Raw genomic sequence first — 19,737 nt, 5'->3', positions numbered from 1 at the left:
TGTACAGTCAAACAAGGTCTTATCAAACATGCCAATTTGAGTTTAAACATCATTAGAAGTAGTTGCTAACGCAGAGAATGAGCAATTTGAATTTTTAGGTCACCTGAGTCACTCAGGTGACCTATTGCAATTGGTCTTCGTCCGTCGTCGTGCGTTGTGCGTCGTGCATTAACAATTTTACATTTTTAACTTCTTCTTGAAAACTACCAGGCCAATCATTACCATTTTTGGTGTGAAGCATCTCTATGGTAAGAAGAATCTAAATTGTGAAATTCATGGCTCTACCACCCTTGGGGTGCCAAGGGCGGGGCCAAATATGCAAAAAAAGCCAAATTTTCAAAAATCTTCTTCTCTACTCCCACGCATGTGAGGAAAAAACTGGTTGCATGGTTATGATGTCCATGAAGCCCTCTACCAAAATTGTGAAATTTATGGCCCCAGGGTCAGGGGTTCTAACTCTTGGGTGGGGCCAATATGGCCATATAGTAAAAATGTATTAAATCTTAGAAAATCTTCTTCTTTACTACCATATATATTTTTTAAAAACTAAATGCATGATTATGATGTCCATGAAGCCCTCTACTTGAATTGTGAAATTCATGACCCCTGGGTCAGGGGTTCAGGATCTAGGGTGGGGCCAATATGGCCAAATAGTAAAAATGTATTAAATCTTAGAAAATCTTTTTCTCTACTCCCATATATATTTGTTAAAAACTAAATGCATGATTATGATGTCTATGAGGCCCTCTATCAAAATTGTGAAATTCATGACCCCTGGGTCAGGGGTTCAGACTCTAGGGTGCAGCCAATGTGGCCAAATACTAAAAATGTATTAAATCTTAGAAAATCTTCTTCTCTACTCCCATATATATTTGTTAAAAACTAAATGCATGGTTATGATGTCTATGAGGCCCTCTACCAAAATTGTAAAATTCATGACCCCTTTGTTAGGTGTTCAGGCTCTAGGGTGGGGCCAATATGGCCATATAGTAAAACTGTTTTAAATCTTAAAAATCTTCTTCTCTACTCCCACACATGTGAGCAAAAAACTGAATACATGGTTATGATGTCCATGAGGGCATCTACTAAAATTTTGAAATTCATGACCCCTTTGTTAGGTGTTCAGGCTCTAGGGTGGTGCCAATATGGCCATATAGTAAAACTGTTTTAAATCTTAAAAAATCTTCTCTACTGCCACACATGTGGGCAAAAAACTGAATACATGGTTATGATATCCACAATCTCCTTTACCTAAATTGTGAAATTCATGGCCCCTTGGTCAGGGGTTCAGGACATGAAAGGGGGGGGGGGGGGGGGGGGCGCAATATGGCAATATAGTGTTAATGCATTATATATAATGTTTAAAAATTTTCTTCTCTATTCTCACACATCTGTATTAAAAAACTGACTAATACTTATGTTTACCAGGAAGTCCTCCACTGAAATTTTAGTTTTCATGTCCCCTCAAGGATGGGTTTTGACTCTAGGACAGGGCCAAAATGGTTGTATAGATGTTAATGCATATAACGTTAAAAAATTATCTTCTTTACTCCCACACACCTGAAAGGAAAACTGAATTCATGATTTTGTAGACCAGATCTTAGTTTTTCACCAAAATTATAGGTTTCACAGTTCTTTTTGAAATGTGGTCGTCATTACAAATTTATAATTTTTCTACTCCAGTATGAAATCTTATTAATTAGATGCATATATGAAGCTCTGTGACAAGTTTGTGTATGGGATGTATGCTACTCTGGTGACCGTTAAGGCCAATTGGCCTCTTGTTGAAGTTTGAAATTGAAGAAGGCTGACTTGAAAATATTATGTTTTAAGGTTGTGGAATGTGGCCATTTCTGGGCACAGTACAAAGAATGCTCCAATGAAGAGGTTCTGAACCACATACAGAACACTCTCAACTTCAACAGTCTTGCTGTAAGTTATTTAAATGAAATGCTGATACAAATTCATTTAGGCAACATTTATTGAATTCATTATGTTTGCTTGTAGTGGTTTTCAATTTCATATGCTTAGTTGGAGACTATAAATAAGCAATCAAGAGGCACTCTAACAGTTTAAACAAAATTTTTAACTTTTAAAATTAACGTTGTTTTTCAGATGTCCCGGACATTTCCATTGGGTCAGATAGTGGCTGCCCCTTACACAGAGCATGGAGAGACCCAGTTCTACCGGGCCAGGGTCGACAGCTACGACCAGCAAAAACGACAGGAGAGAAGGATTGATACAGCCACCGTCAGTATCAACCAGAATTCAGAATTTTTTTCTCTACCATACAATGTTTTTATTATTCCTTCTGATATTTCAGCAAAACCATTCTTTGATTGCAGGTATTTTTTGTTGACTTTGGGAATACAGAAACAGTGGATAGGGCCACACTCAGAGTTTGTCCTCCCAACATTGTCAACATTCCATTTCAGGTAAAAGGAGCCATTGAGTGAAAAGTCCTCTTATCCTTTATAGATTTTCTCCATTGGTTGCAATATTTTTAGCTCACCTGAGCTGAAAGCTCAAGTGAGCTATTCTGATCACTTTTTGTCCGTCGTCCGTCCGTCCGTCCGTCCGTCCGTCTGTCCGTCCGTCTGTCTGTCCGTCTGTAAACTTTTTACATTTTGAACTTCTTCTCTAAAACCGCTTATCCAATTTCAACCAAATTTGGCACAAAGCATCCTTATGGGAGGGCGAATATAAATTGCAGAAATAAAAGTCCGATCTGTATTCAAAGCGGAGAAAACCTTGAAACTGTAGAAAAAGGGGGGTGCATTTTTAAAAATCTTCTTCTCAAGAACTACTGATTCCAATTCAACGTAGTTTAGCATAAATTATCCTTATGGGAAGGAAAATATAAATTGCAAAAATTAAGGTCTAATTCTGTTTCAAATCTGAGTTATTACGAAAATAATAATAAAGGAAAGGCGTGTTTCAATCAGTTTAATAGCCTCGGATTCGGCATCCGGTAAAATGGGTAGACAAGACTTGGCCTGGGCAAAACAAAAGATAAGCAGTTATTAATCTGCCAATCTCATTAAAATTTCAGGATATTTGATGGACCAGTATATTTGTATTTGCTGTAAATATTGCTGCAAAATAATGCGTATTTGGAATTGACGATTGCCGATCTGCCCCGGCTTTTATTTTGCCACGGCCCGGTTTTGCTTACCCATTTTACCAAGACTCGTATTCCATACTTCTAAAACGAGGTTTTTTGTTTAAAGCAGCCATGACATTATACGAAAAAGGGTCGATCTGACTATGATGAATTTGCTTGTTGTGCAACAGTTCGCGTATGAAGGGAAATTTTTGAAACATGAAAAATATATTGGTGCCGATTTTGTGAAGTAAATTGAGGCTAAATATTTCAATGCGTTGACAGTTTTCACACATGACGTTGATGTTAGCTTGTTCTGATTTTCGTTCCGTTTTCATTATTTATGCTTTGTAACCTGGAAACTGTCGTCTGTATTTCGTGCTTTTTACGTATCAAATCAAACAGAGACTTCGGTAAATCAAACAGTTACGTTAACTGTTTACCTGCGCAAATTAAGCAAAATCTGATGTAGGAGTACTGAAATACAATTCATTCTATCGGTAATTCGGCATTATTTTTTGCGTATTAAATGGTAGATTAATGCAATAGGTTTTTGTTGAGATGCTCGGCATTTTCTCTAGTTTATTCAGTTTAAATAGAGTTTGATATCGCTTACGAAAAAATGTAGGTATATACATGTATATATATGATTCATTTCGAAAAAATAAATTGTGTTCTTTATTTGTTATACATGTAGTGCATGTTTCTGGTGTTTAATTGTTAACAATTTCTATTTACTAACCATTTTTGAGTGTTTGCTTCGAATTATAAGCAAGATACAGAGATTTGCTAACAATTCTATGTTTGTACACAGATCTTAAAAGCTAAAGATTAAATCAAAGTACTGATAGTACTGAAAAGCGCTAACCCAGCTTCTGTATGTATATAACAGATATATGTATATAGCATTTCAGCCTCTGTATACGCACTATATTTCCTCATCACTGCATGACAGTCCCTGCAATGATGTATGTAAGCCCCGTACATTAATTTCACAATAACCCATAAATTAGATTCACAATAGCCCGTGCAATTATGTGCATAAACCCCTGAAACTGGTTCCCTAACCAGTTTAAATGATGTATACTTTTGCTTATAGGGGGCGGTTATTCGATGCACCGGAAGTTGAAGTCTAACGACAATAAAGGGCTGAGCTATGCTTAGCGCTTTAAAAAGTAAAAAAAATTGTCAATATTTATTACGAAAATTTTCAAAATCTGTTCTTCCAGAAACCAACTTATTGAATTGTAAACTTAACCTTTTTAGCTCACCTGAGAATGGGGCCACAATGGGGGGTCGAAGTTTAACAAATGAATATATAGAGTAAATCTTTAGAAATCCTCTTCTCAGTAACTAATCGGCCAGGAAAGCTGAAACTTGTGTGGAAGCATCCTCAGGTAGTGTAGATTCAAAGATGTGAAAATCATGACGCCTGGGGATAGGGTGGGGCCACAATGGAGGGTCGAAGTTTAACATATGAATATAAAAAGTAAATCTTTAAAAATCTTCTTCTCAGAAACTAATTGGCCAGGAAAGCTGACACTTGTGTGGATGCATCCTTATGTAGTGAAGATTCAAATTTGTGAAAATCATGACCCCCGGGGGTAGGTTTGGGCCACAATGGGAGATCGACGTTTTACATAGGAATATACACAGTTAATCTTTTAAAATCTTCTTCTCAGAAACTAATCAGCCAGGAAAGCTGACACTTGTGTGGATACATCCTCAGGTAGTGTAAATTCAAAGTTGTAAAAATCATGACCCCTGGGGGTAGGGTTGGGCCACAATGGGGGATCGAAATTTAACATAGGAATATATACAGTAAATCTTTAAAAATCTTCTTCTCAGCAACTAATTCGAAGGCAAAGCTGGAACTTGTGTGGAAGCATCCTCAGGTAGTGAAGATTCAAAGTTGTGAAAATCATGACCCCTGGGGGTAGGTTGGGGCCACAATGGGGGATTGAAGTTAAACATATGATTATATACAGTAGATCTTTAAAAATCTTCTTCTCAGAAACTAATTAGCCAGGAAAGCTAAAACTTGTGTGGAAGCATCCTCAGTTAGTGTAGATTCAAATTTGTGAAAAGCATGACCCCTGGGGGTAGGTTTGGGCCACAATGGGAGGTCGATGTTTTACATAGGAATAAACAGAGTCATCTTTAAAAATCTTCTTCTCAGAAACTAATCAGCCAGGAAAGCTGGAACTTGTGTGAAAGCATCCTCAGGTAGTGTAGATTCAAAGTTGTGAAAATAATGATCCCCAGGGGTAGGGTGGGGCCACAATGGGGGGGGGTCAAAGTTTAACAAAGGAATTTATAGGGTAAATCTTTAAAAATCTTCTCAGAAACTAATCAGCCAGATGATTCTTTATAATTGTTAAGACTTTGGCCCCAGGACAATTCTTTGGCCTCACGAGAAGGTTGAGAGTTTACTGTACGTTTATATCCCATATATAAACTATTGTTAGGGATCTTTTTGAGAACTGCAATACTCAACACATGATATGACTATTATAAAATCATCCTGTTAGAAAAGGGACTAATGATTATAAACATAAGAATATCCAGGGGAAAATGGATTTTATTTATACAGGATTTACATGAATTATTGTATATTGTCCAGATAGTTTGTATTATGACTCCATTGAGCTGATTTTATCATACCTATTGTTCCTCAGGTGAGCGATGTGGCCCATGGGCCTCTTGTTAAAAAGAATAATCAGTACATACTGGATTATGGTTCACTGACTTTCATTTGGATAAAAAACTTGTGAGCATTTGCAAAAATGTGGACATGTTAATGGATGATTTTGTTAAATGTTTGGCCTTGAAGTATGCTGAAACAGTAACTTTTCTCTGCTGCACGCTCATTCAAATTTCTTAATGGGGAAAGTGTTATTGCTGTAGGAAAATTTTACTAAAGTGTACAGTAATTGTCTTGCTCGCTCACTGTATGGTGTATATATTTCATCAGGCTGTAGAGTGTTTCCTGTGTGAGATCAGACCCTCAGTGAGGAAGTGCCCTGACAGTAAGTGGACCAAGGAGGCGACTGATCTGTTCAGATCCTGGGTGGACCAGGAGTGTCTGTTTGGTCAGGTAAGTCAGTGATTGAATGTCTATTGCATGACTGTTTGGCCAGGCAAGTCAATGATTGAATGTCTATAGCATGACTGTTTGGCCAGGTCAGTCAATGATTGAATGTCCATTGCATGACTGTTTGGCCAGGCAAGTCAATGATTTAAGTCTATAGCATGACTGTTTGGTCAGGTAAATCAATGATTGAATGTCCATTGCATGACTGTTTGGTCAAGTGAGTCATTGATTTATTTTCTATTGCATGACTGTTAGGCCAGGCAAGTCAATGATTTAAAGTCTGTAGCATGACTGTTTGGTCAGGTAAGTCAATGATTTATTGTTTATTGCATGATGAGGGGAAAGATAAAGAAAAAATCCCCCTAAGTCTCTTAAGAGGCAGAAACAAATTGAAGTCACTGTGAAACAAATTGGTTTTAGATGTAGTGGATTTCTTACTCTGATTATAGTTACCACTTGCCCTCATTTAATTCTTGTTTATGACAGGTGTACTCCACAGTAAGGGACACCCTGAGGGTAGAACTGATCCAGTCATTAGGGAATGGGAGACAGGTGTCCTTCAGACAAGAGCTGATCAACCTTGGATATGGGGAGAGAGCTGAGGAGAACTATCTCTCAAAGGTCAGAAATCATCAAAAAATAAAGGAATATCCAATTATACTATAGGGAAAGCCAATTCTTTATTACTAAATCATGTACTATGAAGTCTGAGGTTCAGATTGCTGTCTATGTATGTTGTGCATTTGATGTACTGCGGAGATTTATGGTGTCTCCAAGCTCAGTAACTATAACTTTAGTTGAATAATTTAATATACAAATGTAGTGTTTTGACAACTTTTTACAGTAATTTTGACTGTTTACAGAAAGATCATGAGCAGAGGCAGCAGAGGCAACAGAGAGAGGGACCCCACATGGTCAGGCCCCAGGAGGAGAGGGTACGGTCCACGGACGACTGGTTAGGAGCTGCCATCAGTGCTGCCTCACCCTTATCATCTACCCCGTACACCAGGGGTCAGAGGGTAAGTATGATGAGGATGGTTTTCTATGTGTTCAGTTTGTATACAATTTACAGCAGTTTCTTAAACAAACATTTCCTGTTTATACCTTCCACAAACAAAGTTATGAAATGTCTTGTGTGTCTGTCTGTCCTGTAACTTTAAAAAAATCAGCAGTGACTGACTTGTACTTGGTATGAAGGTTGCACTTGACCTGCAGTAGTGTTATTTTCCTGATCAGAGGCGATTGAATAAGGGCACAGTTACATCATCATATTCCACCCACATTATCTCAAAATTCTTTTACAAAAACTAATGATAATAAAAATTAAATGAATATCTTTCCTTCAACAGTTTTAAATTCATATTTCAGATACACCTGAAAGGACCAACTAACCCTTATGAAATGCAACTGTATAGTTTAACAAATGTTGGACGACTCAGGTAAACTTATTTTTCTGTGAGATGTCAGTATTTGATAACTTGTACATGAGACAGTGTACTAATACAGTAGTAACTTGTAGGGCAGCCAAGGTAGACCCCGACAGTGTGAACTCTGTTGCCATTGACGATGAACCTGAATCTCCACATACAAGAATGATGATCGCAGGGTTCGTGGGGTTAAATGCTGCGGGTTCCACAATGATTGCTCGGGACACCACCATCATGCCCCTCATTCCCGGCCTGCCTGCCTTAATGTCACTGCTGTTCTGTCCTATTGCTGAACTGAGGTGAGACTGAAAAAGATTCATAATGTGCACAAGTATGCTTAATACCATATTCTTCCAATTAAGCACCATGAGCCTTTATTATTAAAATTTTATGGAACAAATCAAGAAATATTTGTATTATTAGTAAACCAACTTAGTTATCTTGATTTTAATATATTGTCAGTAAGTAGACCAACTTCTTTTTGGAAATAAATTGACATCATTGTAGTCAAAACTGATGTATTTTTTGATTTGGAGATTTTGAATGAGCCGTAATTATATTTAGATAAATAAGAATAACCACAGAGACACTTTGGAAGGGGGGCATTTGAAGAATATGGTATATCCTAAAGTTAAATTGATTTTGAGATGTTACCAGATGGCAGTAAAGGGTTTCAAGCAATCTGATTAAAATCAGATCTTTGTAACACTCCGAAATTCTGATAGTCGCTGAACAAAGGGACATCAGAATTTGTCAAAGCGGATCAAAGATCTGATTTTAATCAGATTGGGGTTTCAATTGTAGACCAATCCTAAGGTTCACAATCATTGGTCAATGAAGGTTCTTTAGTGTACAATGTACCAGCACTAATTAGTAAGTCAAGCTTTGTCACACCTCACAGCCTACTCAATATTCAGGGTCATGAACCCTGGGGAGCATTCATTATTGTCCCCAAGAGAGACAACTCTTGAAAACGTGCATTAACTATAGTCCGTTTCTTAATCTTATTAAAATAAATAAATTGAGAAAAGTTTTCAAAGTAATTTAATTATAAATGATACATATAACAATGAGTAAAAAGCATGAAAAAGGCATGAAAGAAGTACATTTATTTATCAAATAAAGTAGGCTGGTACATGTACCTGGTGAATATTAAATGTATATTGCTTGTAGGTACATGTATAAATCTACACAACTACATTCAATTAATACACTGTGTTATGTAAACTGAAAAAAAAATACACAGGTTGTAAGAGATCTTTTTTAAAATGAATTTTCTTAAAATGAAAAATAAATTAATGAAATTGCATATACATCTCTGTATCCATTCTAAAAAAAATCGTAATACTAATTTTGAAAGTCAAATACTGAGTTAAATGAAAGATAAAGAATTAAATATTCTTTGTTTTAAAAACAAAGCACGAGTCTTGTTATTATTTACATATGTGTTTTATTGGTGTAAGTTTCATTCAAATGTTGCTTTTTTCTATTAATAATATCATTTAATATCATTTATGATCACATTGAATCAGTATGGTAATTTCATACATTATATTATTTTTAAACAAACATAAGACTCGAGCTTTGTTTACATAACAATAAATTCTTACCCCTGTATCTCTCTTATAACTTGACTTCTAACATTCAAATTATGGTCAATTACTGTATTTCACGGAATTTAGGTCGATACTTTTTTCCCCTGACATGTGGACCTCGCCCTATTCATCGCTTCGCCCAATTTATGTTTTTTTTTTGGTTGGAATTTTGCAAAAATTTATGCAACCCTCCAATAAAATCATGAGTGTTTACTGTAATACTGCTTGAATTTCTGTGTAAAAATCGTATGGATTTTAATCAATGTACTGTAGTAATTTATCATTTAAACAAAATTAAATGTAAATAGATTTATTTCTTCTTACATTTCTTACTTAGATCACTGACTGAATCATTAAATGCTGTCATGCATTTTGATCGTGTGCTTACGATAAACAGGAAATCGATTTCGCGCGGTAAAAGTAAAATGAGAACCGTACAAAGGGTAATTACGGGGGGAAATATCGTCGGGTAGAAATAAAAAAAAAAACAATTTGTTTTCATAATAGAATACATGAACAAGTCTTTTTCTGTATATTCAACATAAAACTTTCGATGAAATTTTAGCCAGGTGTCTCTGAAATCAGTCTGGGTAGCGCTGACTTTATTTATACACAGTTGAACTCTCGGCACGTGCTACTCATGCCTGCAGGCTTCAATAAGATCAGAGGTTGACTCGTGTGTATATACACAGTAAAAAGTCACATAGAGACACAGGGTGGCATGTGCTACCGTAGTCATGCCTCCAGGCTAGGTAACTATCCCCCGGTTAACACCAGTTTGTACACATGGCAGGGAAGTAAATAAAAAACGATCTTAAATTAAAACCGCCGTACTGAATTATTTGGTTTGAAAATTTTGACGCAATTTCAGACATTTTCTTACGATGTTTTCAAGAAATACATTTTATTTCCCTTTTGTTTAAAACTGTGAAATAAGATTAAAGGCTACTATATGATAACGTTATTGGTTTAACCCATTTATTCATTAGAACTAGCGGTAATTTTTCGACCAATTCTTCGAAGTCGACCTATTTATACTTTTTTTTATTTTATGGCTAAAAACGGCCTCCTTCGCCCAATAAACCGTATCGACCTAAATTCCGCGAAATACGGTATTCAAAATGTGCAAGTAAATCATTTTATGCATAAAGAAACTGAAAACAAAATTTTGATCTAAAATCGTGTCCAAGTCCCTTTAAAAAAAAACTTGTATAAAATAGTAAGGCTAAATTCCAATTTAAAAAAAATAGCTGTTTCCAAAAATGTTACATGTATATGAATATGTTATATAAAAACATATGTTAGATGGATGGGTAGGAAAAATTCAAATTAAGTGCACTCAATAAAAAGTTTGCTGGTATTCATCATGTGAACACAATTCATCCAGTAACATTTAAAGTTATGCAACATAAATTAGAATGTTATGAATGATGTGTATAGAACAAATTCTTCTGTGGTTGGCTCCATAAAAAGGCAGAATAAGGTTCCATTCTAATCCTCATGCATTCCATTCAAGAAATATTCATTAATGTCATGGTCTGGTAACTAAAATAGAATAAACATAAAGTGTTAAGAGAATTACATGTAATTTTTGCAAACATCAAATACTTACATGTATATATTCAATGACATTATTTATGGAATGTGCAATTACTAACAATGTAATCTTTTCTATTGTTATACTTTCATGTTAAATACTGAAATCTGATTGGTTAAGACACAGTTCATAATCCGTTCTATTACCCTCAGCATTAGCAACGCACTTAGCAACAGGTAACATAACAAATTGTTACATGCGCGAAAATTAGGCGTGTACGGTTCGCTGTAGAATTTACGTTATTCCTATATAAAAGCGCAGTAAAATTTTCTTAAAAATTAAGACATTCAGTATAACAAAATAAATAGTGCCTGTTTGGGAGGATAACAGTTGAAATTGACACCCCTCGAAAACCATTGTCAACCTCCACTTTGCGTCGGTTGACAATGGTTTTCTCGGGGTGTCAATTTCAACTGTTACCCTCCCAGGCACTATTTATATAATATTGTACATACATGTATTACATCATTTTGCCACTAATTTTAAACCCAGCTGACAGTTTCTTTTTGTTATATACAGCGTCAAAAGATAGTTGCATCATGTGCATGTACTTTCAGTAATTTTAAAAGCCATAAAAACATTTCAGAACTACAAAACACTTTAAATTTGTCAAATGATTTTACAGATGAAATATGTACTAATATACCAGTAAGTCACAAGTGATATATACTTTTTAAAGCAGTACAATGTATCACTTATATGACAACATCAGGAAACCTGGCTCAATCAATTCTGCACACACATGATAAATGTAATGAATGTGTAACTTCAATGGTGTAACTTCAAAGATATTTAGATATCCAGTGGACAGAAAGATATTAAATATATTGAACAAAGATCAAAGTCATAAACACTTATGTAACACTTATGTAACATATGATTGTCTGTATGAGTTTCAACTATCAACATTCTATGTACACCAAAATATGATTGCGTCAATAACAAAAACTAATCTGAAAAACATATTTCCAGCATAAGAAATTCATGGGATTTCTGCAAATCCCATTTTCTCAGAGAGTGTAAAACACATCTCTTAAAGTTTATAATATTTTCAAACTCCTGGTTTTCCTTTCAGAGGTTCCCACCCCTTAAAATACAGATAATCAAGCAGATTTGCAACAAGATGCCCATATAAACCTTTCCCTTTTACACAAGACATTGTAGCTAACAGGGGTGTGCAATTACCATCGCCCGACGCCCGGGGCTACCGATTTTAGAGGTCGGGCTAGCAAAAACATTAACTGTGGTAGCCCGTCGGGCTAGTAAAACATAACCAGAGTTGGCAAAATATGCCGGTGTCCTAGTAGGAAAAGTGTATCGTCATTGTTATCACAGAGGCATAATATCTGCTCCTTTTAAGTCACGATAGCCTAAAAATTTCTTAAGCATTTTTTTCTCGTGCTACATTCTTCTGAGAAAAAAACACTCTGCTGTAAGTTTCACACTTTGAAGTTTTACGGACAGTGTTGACCAGACCAGTGGCTAGACGAGATAGTCACGCCTCACTGCACATGGCTTCCGTAGTTACCTGTGCAGCTGTTTCAAGTGACATCACTGTTAAATGATTCCTTTTTTTTTAAATATGTATACATTGGCTGTTTTTAATATAATTTTTTTTTACAGAGAGAGAGAGAGAGAGAGAGAGAGAGAGAGAGAGAGAGAGAGAGATGCATTACAGAGATATTATAAATTTCTGCACTAACTATTCTCATGAACACATTTTAAAGTGACCTGCTTGGTGAATTTAAAGAAAATCATATTTTGCATATTATTATTTGTGCATTTTTTATTATTTTTAATTAAAATTTACCATTACGTAATTAATTGCATAGTTGTATTTTGTACATGGAAATTAAACAGGATAAAATGCATGCACACATAGATAGTTTCAGTGATTTTATAGAGTCTGTTCACATTCACAATGTTATGTTTGGGTTTTATTATATAAACGGTACCCAAACCAATTTTGTAACTAAAATGTGAGAGATCAATGAAGTTGAATATTTTTGAACTAGTCTACCACAGAAAACATGCAATTAATAAATATTTCGTATATTAATAATTATATACTAGTATCATACAGGAGAAAACATTATGTATATAAAATTTAGGGTTTTTTATAAAATGAAATGTCGACATGTCCGAAATAGTCTGGCTAGTAACTTTGAATCTTGGGCTAGTAACTTTGGTACTCCCACTAGCCCCTGGGCTAGTGGCCAAATTTTGAAATTGCACACCCCTGACTATTTAGATGACTTTGCTTGGCTTTCAATCAGCTTAAACCAAATATATCTACATATGGAAAACAAGTTGTAAGTTTATTACATGACAAAGAAGTACCTTCTGGGCTTCAGCAGACTTGACTGGGTCATTAGCAATGTCAAATTGACAATATTTTCTATATTCCTGATCTTCAGATCATCTGGAAGCCGCAGGTAAATCTGTAGATTAGAAGAAAAAAGATACACTAGCTATCATTACAAAGCTAAATGCTGTCATTATCAAAACAAAAGGGTGTGTACTAGATTACACTTTTTTATGGGCACATGCAGTATCTGAGACATGGTCAAAACATGATAACAGCTATAACAACTCATTAAGTGGGAAATGACATATAACTATAAAATTTGTTATGGTTTTCATACTCTCTCTCTCTCTCTCTCTCTCTCTCTCTACATCTTTGTCAGCAATATTTCTAGTGCAATGTGGCATTATTGAAATATATATATATATATATATGGTTCATGGAAGCAAGGCAATCAATAACAATTACATGTACACTGTAATTACTCGCTCTCCTCTCTCTCTCTCTCTCTCTCTCTCTCTCTCTCTCTCTCTCTGAGTCTATCTCTCTCTCATACTCTCTCTCTCTCTGAGTCTATCTCTCTCTCATACTCTCAATTACATTACAAATTCAGACCCTTGATTCATAAACACTCTCATCGTTAATAGATAAATAAGACATAAAGTTAACAGTTTGAATGAGATACAGATACCAAAACCACATGTACAGTGTACATTGTACGTGTCGAGGAAATTCTATATGGAAATGACTTAAAGCATGATTGACACAAACTCAATATTGTAGGAAAAACATATATTTTTTTAACGTATGCTACGTAACAATATGTGTAAAAACTGACTATAATACACCTGCATACACATTTCATACTAAAACATGTCTTTCAAGTCACATTTCACAACGACCATTAATTATCGACAATTTTGTAACATGTGTACTATACTTAATGCATTGTAGGCTTTTAGAAGAGTTTTTGAGTAGTTTAACAATGTAAGTAAGTATGTTCTTACCGACGAATGACTACTCCTTAGCACGTTTTAGATTGTTGACAAAATCGAGGATTGCTGTTCAGACTGTTTCATGCTGAACAAAATTTAACGAGATAAGGCTAATCACCCCAAACTTCGACTTCACATTATTAAATAAACAATTGTTCTGCAACTTTAAATAATTTAAAAGCTTGCCAATATAAGAAACAAAAACTTTTACTTACTTTTTCCATTTAAACTCCTCTCTCCATTTTCACGAGTATGAGACTGGTCACGTTAAAATCCCGAGATATACCGTATAAACGGTATTTCACGGAATTTAGGTCGATACTTTTTTCCCCGGACATGTGGACCTCGCCCTATTCATCGCTTCGCCCAATTTATGTTTTTTTTTTGGTTGGAATTTTGCAAAAATTTATGCAACCCTCCAATAAAATCATGAGTGTTTACTGTAATACTGCTTGAATTTCTGTGTAAAAATCGTATGGATTTTAATCAATGTACTGTAGTAATTTATCATTTAAACAAAATTAAATGTAAATAGATTTATTTCTTCTTACATTTCTTACTTAGATCACTGACTGAATCATTAAATGCTGTCATGCATTTTGATCGTGTGCTTACGATAAACAGGAAATCGATTTCGCGCGGTAAAAGTAAAATGAGAACCGTACAAAGGGTAATCACGGGGGGAAATATCGTCGGGTAGAAATTAAAAAAAAACAATTTGTTTTCATAATAGAATACATGAACAAGTCTTTTTCTGTATATTCAACATAAAACTTTCGATGAAATTTTAGCCAGGTGTCTCTGAAATCAGTCTGGGTAGCGCTGACTTTATTTATACACAGTTGAACTCTCGGCACGTGCTACTCATGCCTGCAGGCTTCAATAAGATCAGAGGTTGACTCGTGTGTATATACACAGTAAAAAGTCACATAGAGACACAGGGTGGCATGTGCTACCGTAGTCATGCCTCCAGGCTAGGTAACTATCCCCTGGTTAACACCAGTTTGTACACATGGCAGGGAAGCAGGCACGTAGCATCGTTTTTGAAAGTGGGGGGGCCAGACCCATCCAAAAAATCTTGACAAGCAACAAAAAAAAAAAAAAAGGAATTTAAAGTTTCCAAAAATCTTCAAAATCCTAATCCGGGGGGGGGGGGGGGGGGGGAGTGAACTTTACTTCCCCAAAAAAATTCTTACCTACCAAAATTTTTTTCCTTCCAAATCATGAAATTCCTAATCCGTAGGGGGGGGGGGGGGGGGGGGGAGTAAGTTCAATTTCACTCCTCATTTCGTTTTTTTCATATCAACTTTTACATACTTCCAAAAAAGTGGGGGGGCCAACTCCATTATAAATCATTTTTTTATATGTAAATTTTAAAAAATGTGTTGCTTCAAGAAAAAGTGGCCCCCCCTGATGCTACGTGCCTGGGAAGTAATAAAAAACGATCTTAAATTAAAACCGGCCGTACTGAATTATTTGGTTTGAACATTTTGACGCAATTTCAGACATTTTCTTACGATGTTTTCAAGAAATACATTTTATTTCCCTTTTGTTTAAAACTGTGAAATAAGATTAAAGGCTACTATATGATAACGTTATTGGTTTAAACCATTTATTCATTAGATTTAGCGGTAATTTTTCGACCAATTCTTCGAAGTCGACCAATTTATACTTTTTTTTATTTTATGGCTAAAAACGGCCTCCTTCGCCCAATAAACCGTATCGACCTAAATTCCGTGAAATACGGTACGAAGTTTTGACTTTCTCTGTTTTTTTCATTCTTTCGTGAATATAAAAACCAGAAAGGTTCCGATTATGCTAATAAGGCTGTGAGGTGTGTTTGTGATTTTCAATCATTTCACTCTTTCATCTCTTACTATAGAGTTGACCAGAAGAAGGAGAATTACATTGGAGCAATCTGTGGCCTCGGTGTGGACAGGTTCTCAGACCAACCAGCAATGCCCGACCATGACATGGAAGTGGCCTTTGACACAAACATAACTCTGGAGGACATTTTCAAGGTCAGCTTTGCCACAGTACATGTGTCTGGATATGGTCCTCTGAAATTGGTGTATTTTTTCAAACTGACAAAGCTGGGTATACATGTATATTGCAGATCAATGGGGTCAGAATGGCCATCAATATTGTCCTAGGAAGTGAGCAGGCAGTGTCAAACTGGGGAGAAGACGCCATATATAGACTCCAGGACTCGGCACGCAAGAAGCTTATGAGGTATTACATTACAATAAAAATCTCCAAACAGAAAACTGGAACTGTGTACAAGATAATCTGACATGTATTGCCCATTCTTTTTTGTTCAATGTGAAAAACTATGTCATAAAAGGTTTTAAACGGCTGATTAATTTCCTTTAGTTTGATCCAAGGAACCACCCGAGAGCCCTTTGATGCCCCCTCTACAGACAAACCATATAAGTGGAACCAGGTATGGGTGTTCAACAAACACATGTACATGATACATCTTACATAAGTATATATAGTTCTGCTTAGATAAATGCACATTCCATTCAGTTATTTTTGAGAATAGCAATTGAACTTGTTTACTTTCATTGTTTTGTGAAATTATTCACATGACAGGGTCAGTGAAATTAATTAATCAGCTATAGGGTTACTGATTGGATCTCTTTGATTTGTAGTTAGATCCAGAGGACATTTTAGGTCATGACCTACAGAATACCCCAGCAGACAGCTTAGTGCTGTTACACCTCCATAAAGGTGTGTATCTACGATCTGAGGGAGGGGAGGAGGAGGAGGATGAAATAGGGGTGGAGGAGGCAACCCTAGAAATGAGGCGTCATGCAAATTGGCTGCACCAGGCTGCTACGAGGTACAGATACATATCATAGAAAATGGAATTAGATCTAAAGCTCTCTATGATTTAACTCATGTAGCTTTTCTGATCTAAATTTGTCTAGTGCCTTTATTTGTCATAACCTTTGTTTGTAGACTTGGTACATGTCATTAGGGTCTTCCGTCTTCAGCGGAAGACCTTACTATTATTCTGTTGTTTCTTTTTCACTTTTCTTATTATTATTTTTATTCTTTTTTTGTCTTACAAATTTTGTGCAGGCGATTTCTCAAAGATGGCTCATTCGATTTTCTTCAAATTTTAAGGGTTGATGTGTCAGCATCTGAAGTTTGTACCGCCGTTTCAATTTTTTGATAACCACTTCTGGTCGGAAGTTATCGTCCGTTTACGATTTTTAAAAGTCAATTTTTGTCGGCTATTGAACCAAAAAACGAATAAAGATATAGGGCTGAAATTTTCAGTGAGGATAGACATCAATTTTACCTGTTGCAACATGGTCATAAAAACGTCCGCTGTCACTTCTGGTCGTCACCGGAAAGAAAGATAAAAGATGGGTTTTTTCAACTTTTTGCTTTTTATATAATTTTCTAATGGGTTGATAGAGACTCTTTTACTGATTCAGAATGTGTAATTTATTTTATAATCGATTGATGTGTTCCCAAGATATTGAGCATCAAAGACCTGAAGCGAGAGTCCGAGTAGCTCAGTCGTTAGAGTCGTGGACATGTGCCAAGGCGACCCGGGTTCAAGCTTTGGGTGCCGAAATTTTTTTCTTTAATTTTTTGAGTTGATTAACAATTTTGTCTTTAAAGTGAAGGATTTTATCTCATTTACTCAAAAATCGGACGGAAGTCCCACTCGTTGCTCGCAACGAGAACGATCTAGTTTACTTTTCAAATTTTAATGTTATTCTCTGGAACCATTTAGCCAATGTCAACTAAAAGTTGACCAAAAAAATCAGTGGTACAGGTTTTCAAATAAAATATTTTTAAAATGTTGACCATATAGGCATACATGTAATATGGAGAGGATATTCCCATTGTTTCGATAAATCACTTCTGATTCGTACATCCGTTGACAGTGACGTAAATAAACCTTTGGGACCCCAAAACAAGGTAATGATGTAATAGGCAAGGAAACAATAGACAACCAAAGCCAAAAAAAAAATCAGGTAGAACATCTGTAAGATAATTCCTATGAGTGGCAAAATATCACCACAGACTGTTTGATGCAGAATATTAAGAAAATGGACAGTGCAAATTTATGTAAATTTTATCTGAGCTGAGAAAGCCATAGGAATTTTTTTTTTGAAATCTTGATTTTTGTTTTGTTTTTTCATTTAACGTTTAACAAAACAATTGATGAGGGTGTTTTCAGGCATATTTGATTATGCTAGCCCGGTGGGACAAATGTAATGCCTGTTTTGCTTTGGGAGTGGGCAATATTTTTTCCCTCGGATCTAACATTATCAATTTTGCCCTCAGGCCCAGTAAACATTAGTATAATGGAAGGCACAATTATCATGATTTATCTTGAGACAACCTAGTAAATAGATTTATTTAGTTTATTCAAACCATAACCCAAGGTGGCCCAGAATTTGGAAAAGGAGGGGGAAGATTTACATAACATACAGTTAATGAATCTGGAGGCAATGGTGTGTTATTTACCGTAATATGGAAGCAGTTCAATATTATACAATTAATGCTGTTTTTGAGGTCAATACAATGATGTAGCAACGTCAACCCAAGAAGTGCAATATTCAGTTTATTTTAGCTGAAGGCGAGATGACTATTGAACATTGAGGATAGCTAAATCATTGTATTGATAGAAAAAATCAGCAATACCGGTAGTTGTATCAGACATATCAAACTGAGAAGAAAAATCTCATCACCTTTCAGTTTGAAACCATAGTTGAACACATTGAGAAAGGTGATATTTCATTGGATGACAGGAATAATGATTATTAATCGTAGCATTATTGATATTCTCGATCTATTTTTAGTCCAATGTAGAACAAATCAGAAGTTATATTGACCTCCTAGGTCACAGGCAGGTGAATATAACGTTTTATTTTTTTCTAGATTGTTGGATATCAGCCAATCAGAGAGCTAGGAATAAATAAATCAAATAATAATGTTGATTAGGGGAGCGTTGTTGGCATTTGTGGCCACTGGGCCTCTAGTTTCTGTAATATGATCAATGTGTGTATGTTTTTTTTTAGCAAAAGTTAATTTTGTTATCTTCTGCAAGACAAAATTTTTCTTGAGTGGAACATGCTTTCAACAACTACATTGAGCATTATGTCTACTTTTTGCAGCGCCACGAGCAGGGAACCCATCGTATGTCGACTCTGTAACATGACGTGGCAGACGCCTCAGTTACTCCAGCTTCATCTGGAGACGCGGCGACATAAAGATAAGGAGAATGCCTTGTATGACTGAATTTGAAGAGGAGTGCTTCTACAAGCTATCTGGAAATAGGTCAAAAGTTGTTGCAAAAGGGCATCGATGAAATACAGACATGGATACGCTCGTGAGATAATGGTGGTCAGGAAGATTAAATGTACATGTATTACGTTTAGTTCACAGGGCATCTCAGAGTAAAAGATGTCGGACCCTGTTGAAGTGATTGCAACGGACTGTTGCATTGTTTTGATACATGTTCAGCAGATAATTTGAGGACATTTTTTATCTTTTTAGTCTCAGGTTTTGTTTATGATTCTTGCAAAAGAAGTTCTTTTGTCCCCTTTATTATGTATTTTTATATTTTTTTAGATAAAGATTTTATCATGTTG

The 19,737-nt window shown here is 35.6% G+C and overlaps 1 protein-coding gene and 1 long non-coding RNA gene across 2 annotated transcripts in view; one reads left to right on the top strand and one right to left on the bottom strand.

The window, feature by feature from the left end:
* The window catches only part of LOC105345627 (ATP-dependent RNA helicase TDRD9), a 29,599-nt gene extending 9,862 nt beyond the window's left edge, over nt 1–19,737 (top strand). Inside the window, exons 24-36 of the mRNA XM_011453823.4 lie at nt 1,834–1,932; nt 2,116–2,250; nt 2,346–2,435; nt 6,078–6,200; nt 6,684–6,818; nt 7,061–7,216; nt 7,566–7,636; nt 7,717–7,923; nt 15,999–16,137; nt 16,233–16,348; nt 16,490–16,559; nt 16,771–16,961; nt 19,261–19,737. Of these exons, the coding sequence (XP_011452125.3) occupies nt 1,834–1,932; nt 2,116–2,250; nt 2,346–2,435; nt 6,078–6,200; nt 6,684–6,818; nt 7,061–7,216; nt 7,566–7,636; nt 7,717–7,923; nt 15,999–16,137; nt 16,233–16,348; nt 16,490–16,559; nt 16,771–16,961; nt 19,261–19,384 (1,656 nt within the window). The 3' untranslated portion in view covers nt 19,385–19,737. The remainder of the gene's footprint in view (nt 1–1,833; nt 1,933–2,115; nt 2,251–2,345; nt 2,436–6,077; nt 6,201–6,683; nt 6,819–7,060; nt 7,217–7,565; nt 7,637–7,716; nt 7,924–15,998; nt 16,138–16,232; nt 16,349–16,489; nt 16,560–16,770; nt 16,962–19,260) is intronic.
* LOC117689455 (uncharacterized) lies at nt 10,233–14,259 on the bottom strand. Its single transcript, XR_004601734.2, has 3 exons — nt 14,129–14,259; nt 13,157–13,257; nt 10,233–10,764 (listed from the first exon to the last, which is right to left on the bottom strand). It is a non-coding gene; the product is annotated as an uncharacterized lncRNA (long non-coding RNA).

This window comes from Magallana gigas, chromosome 6, assembly GCF_963853765.1.
Source record: "Magallana gigas chromosome 6, xbMagGiga1.1, whole genome shotgun sequence".
NCBI classification, from domain to species: Eukaryota; Metazoa; Mollusca; class Bivalvia; order Ostreida; family Ostreidae; genus Magallana; species Magallana gigas.
Note: the sequence above shows the minus strand (reverse complement) of the source record. Positions and strands in the feature narration are given on the sequence as shown.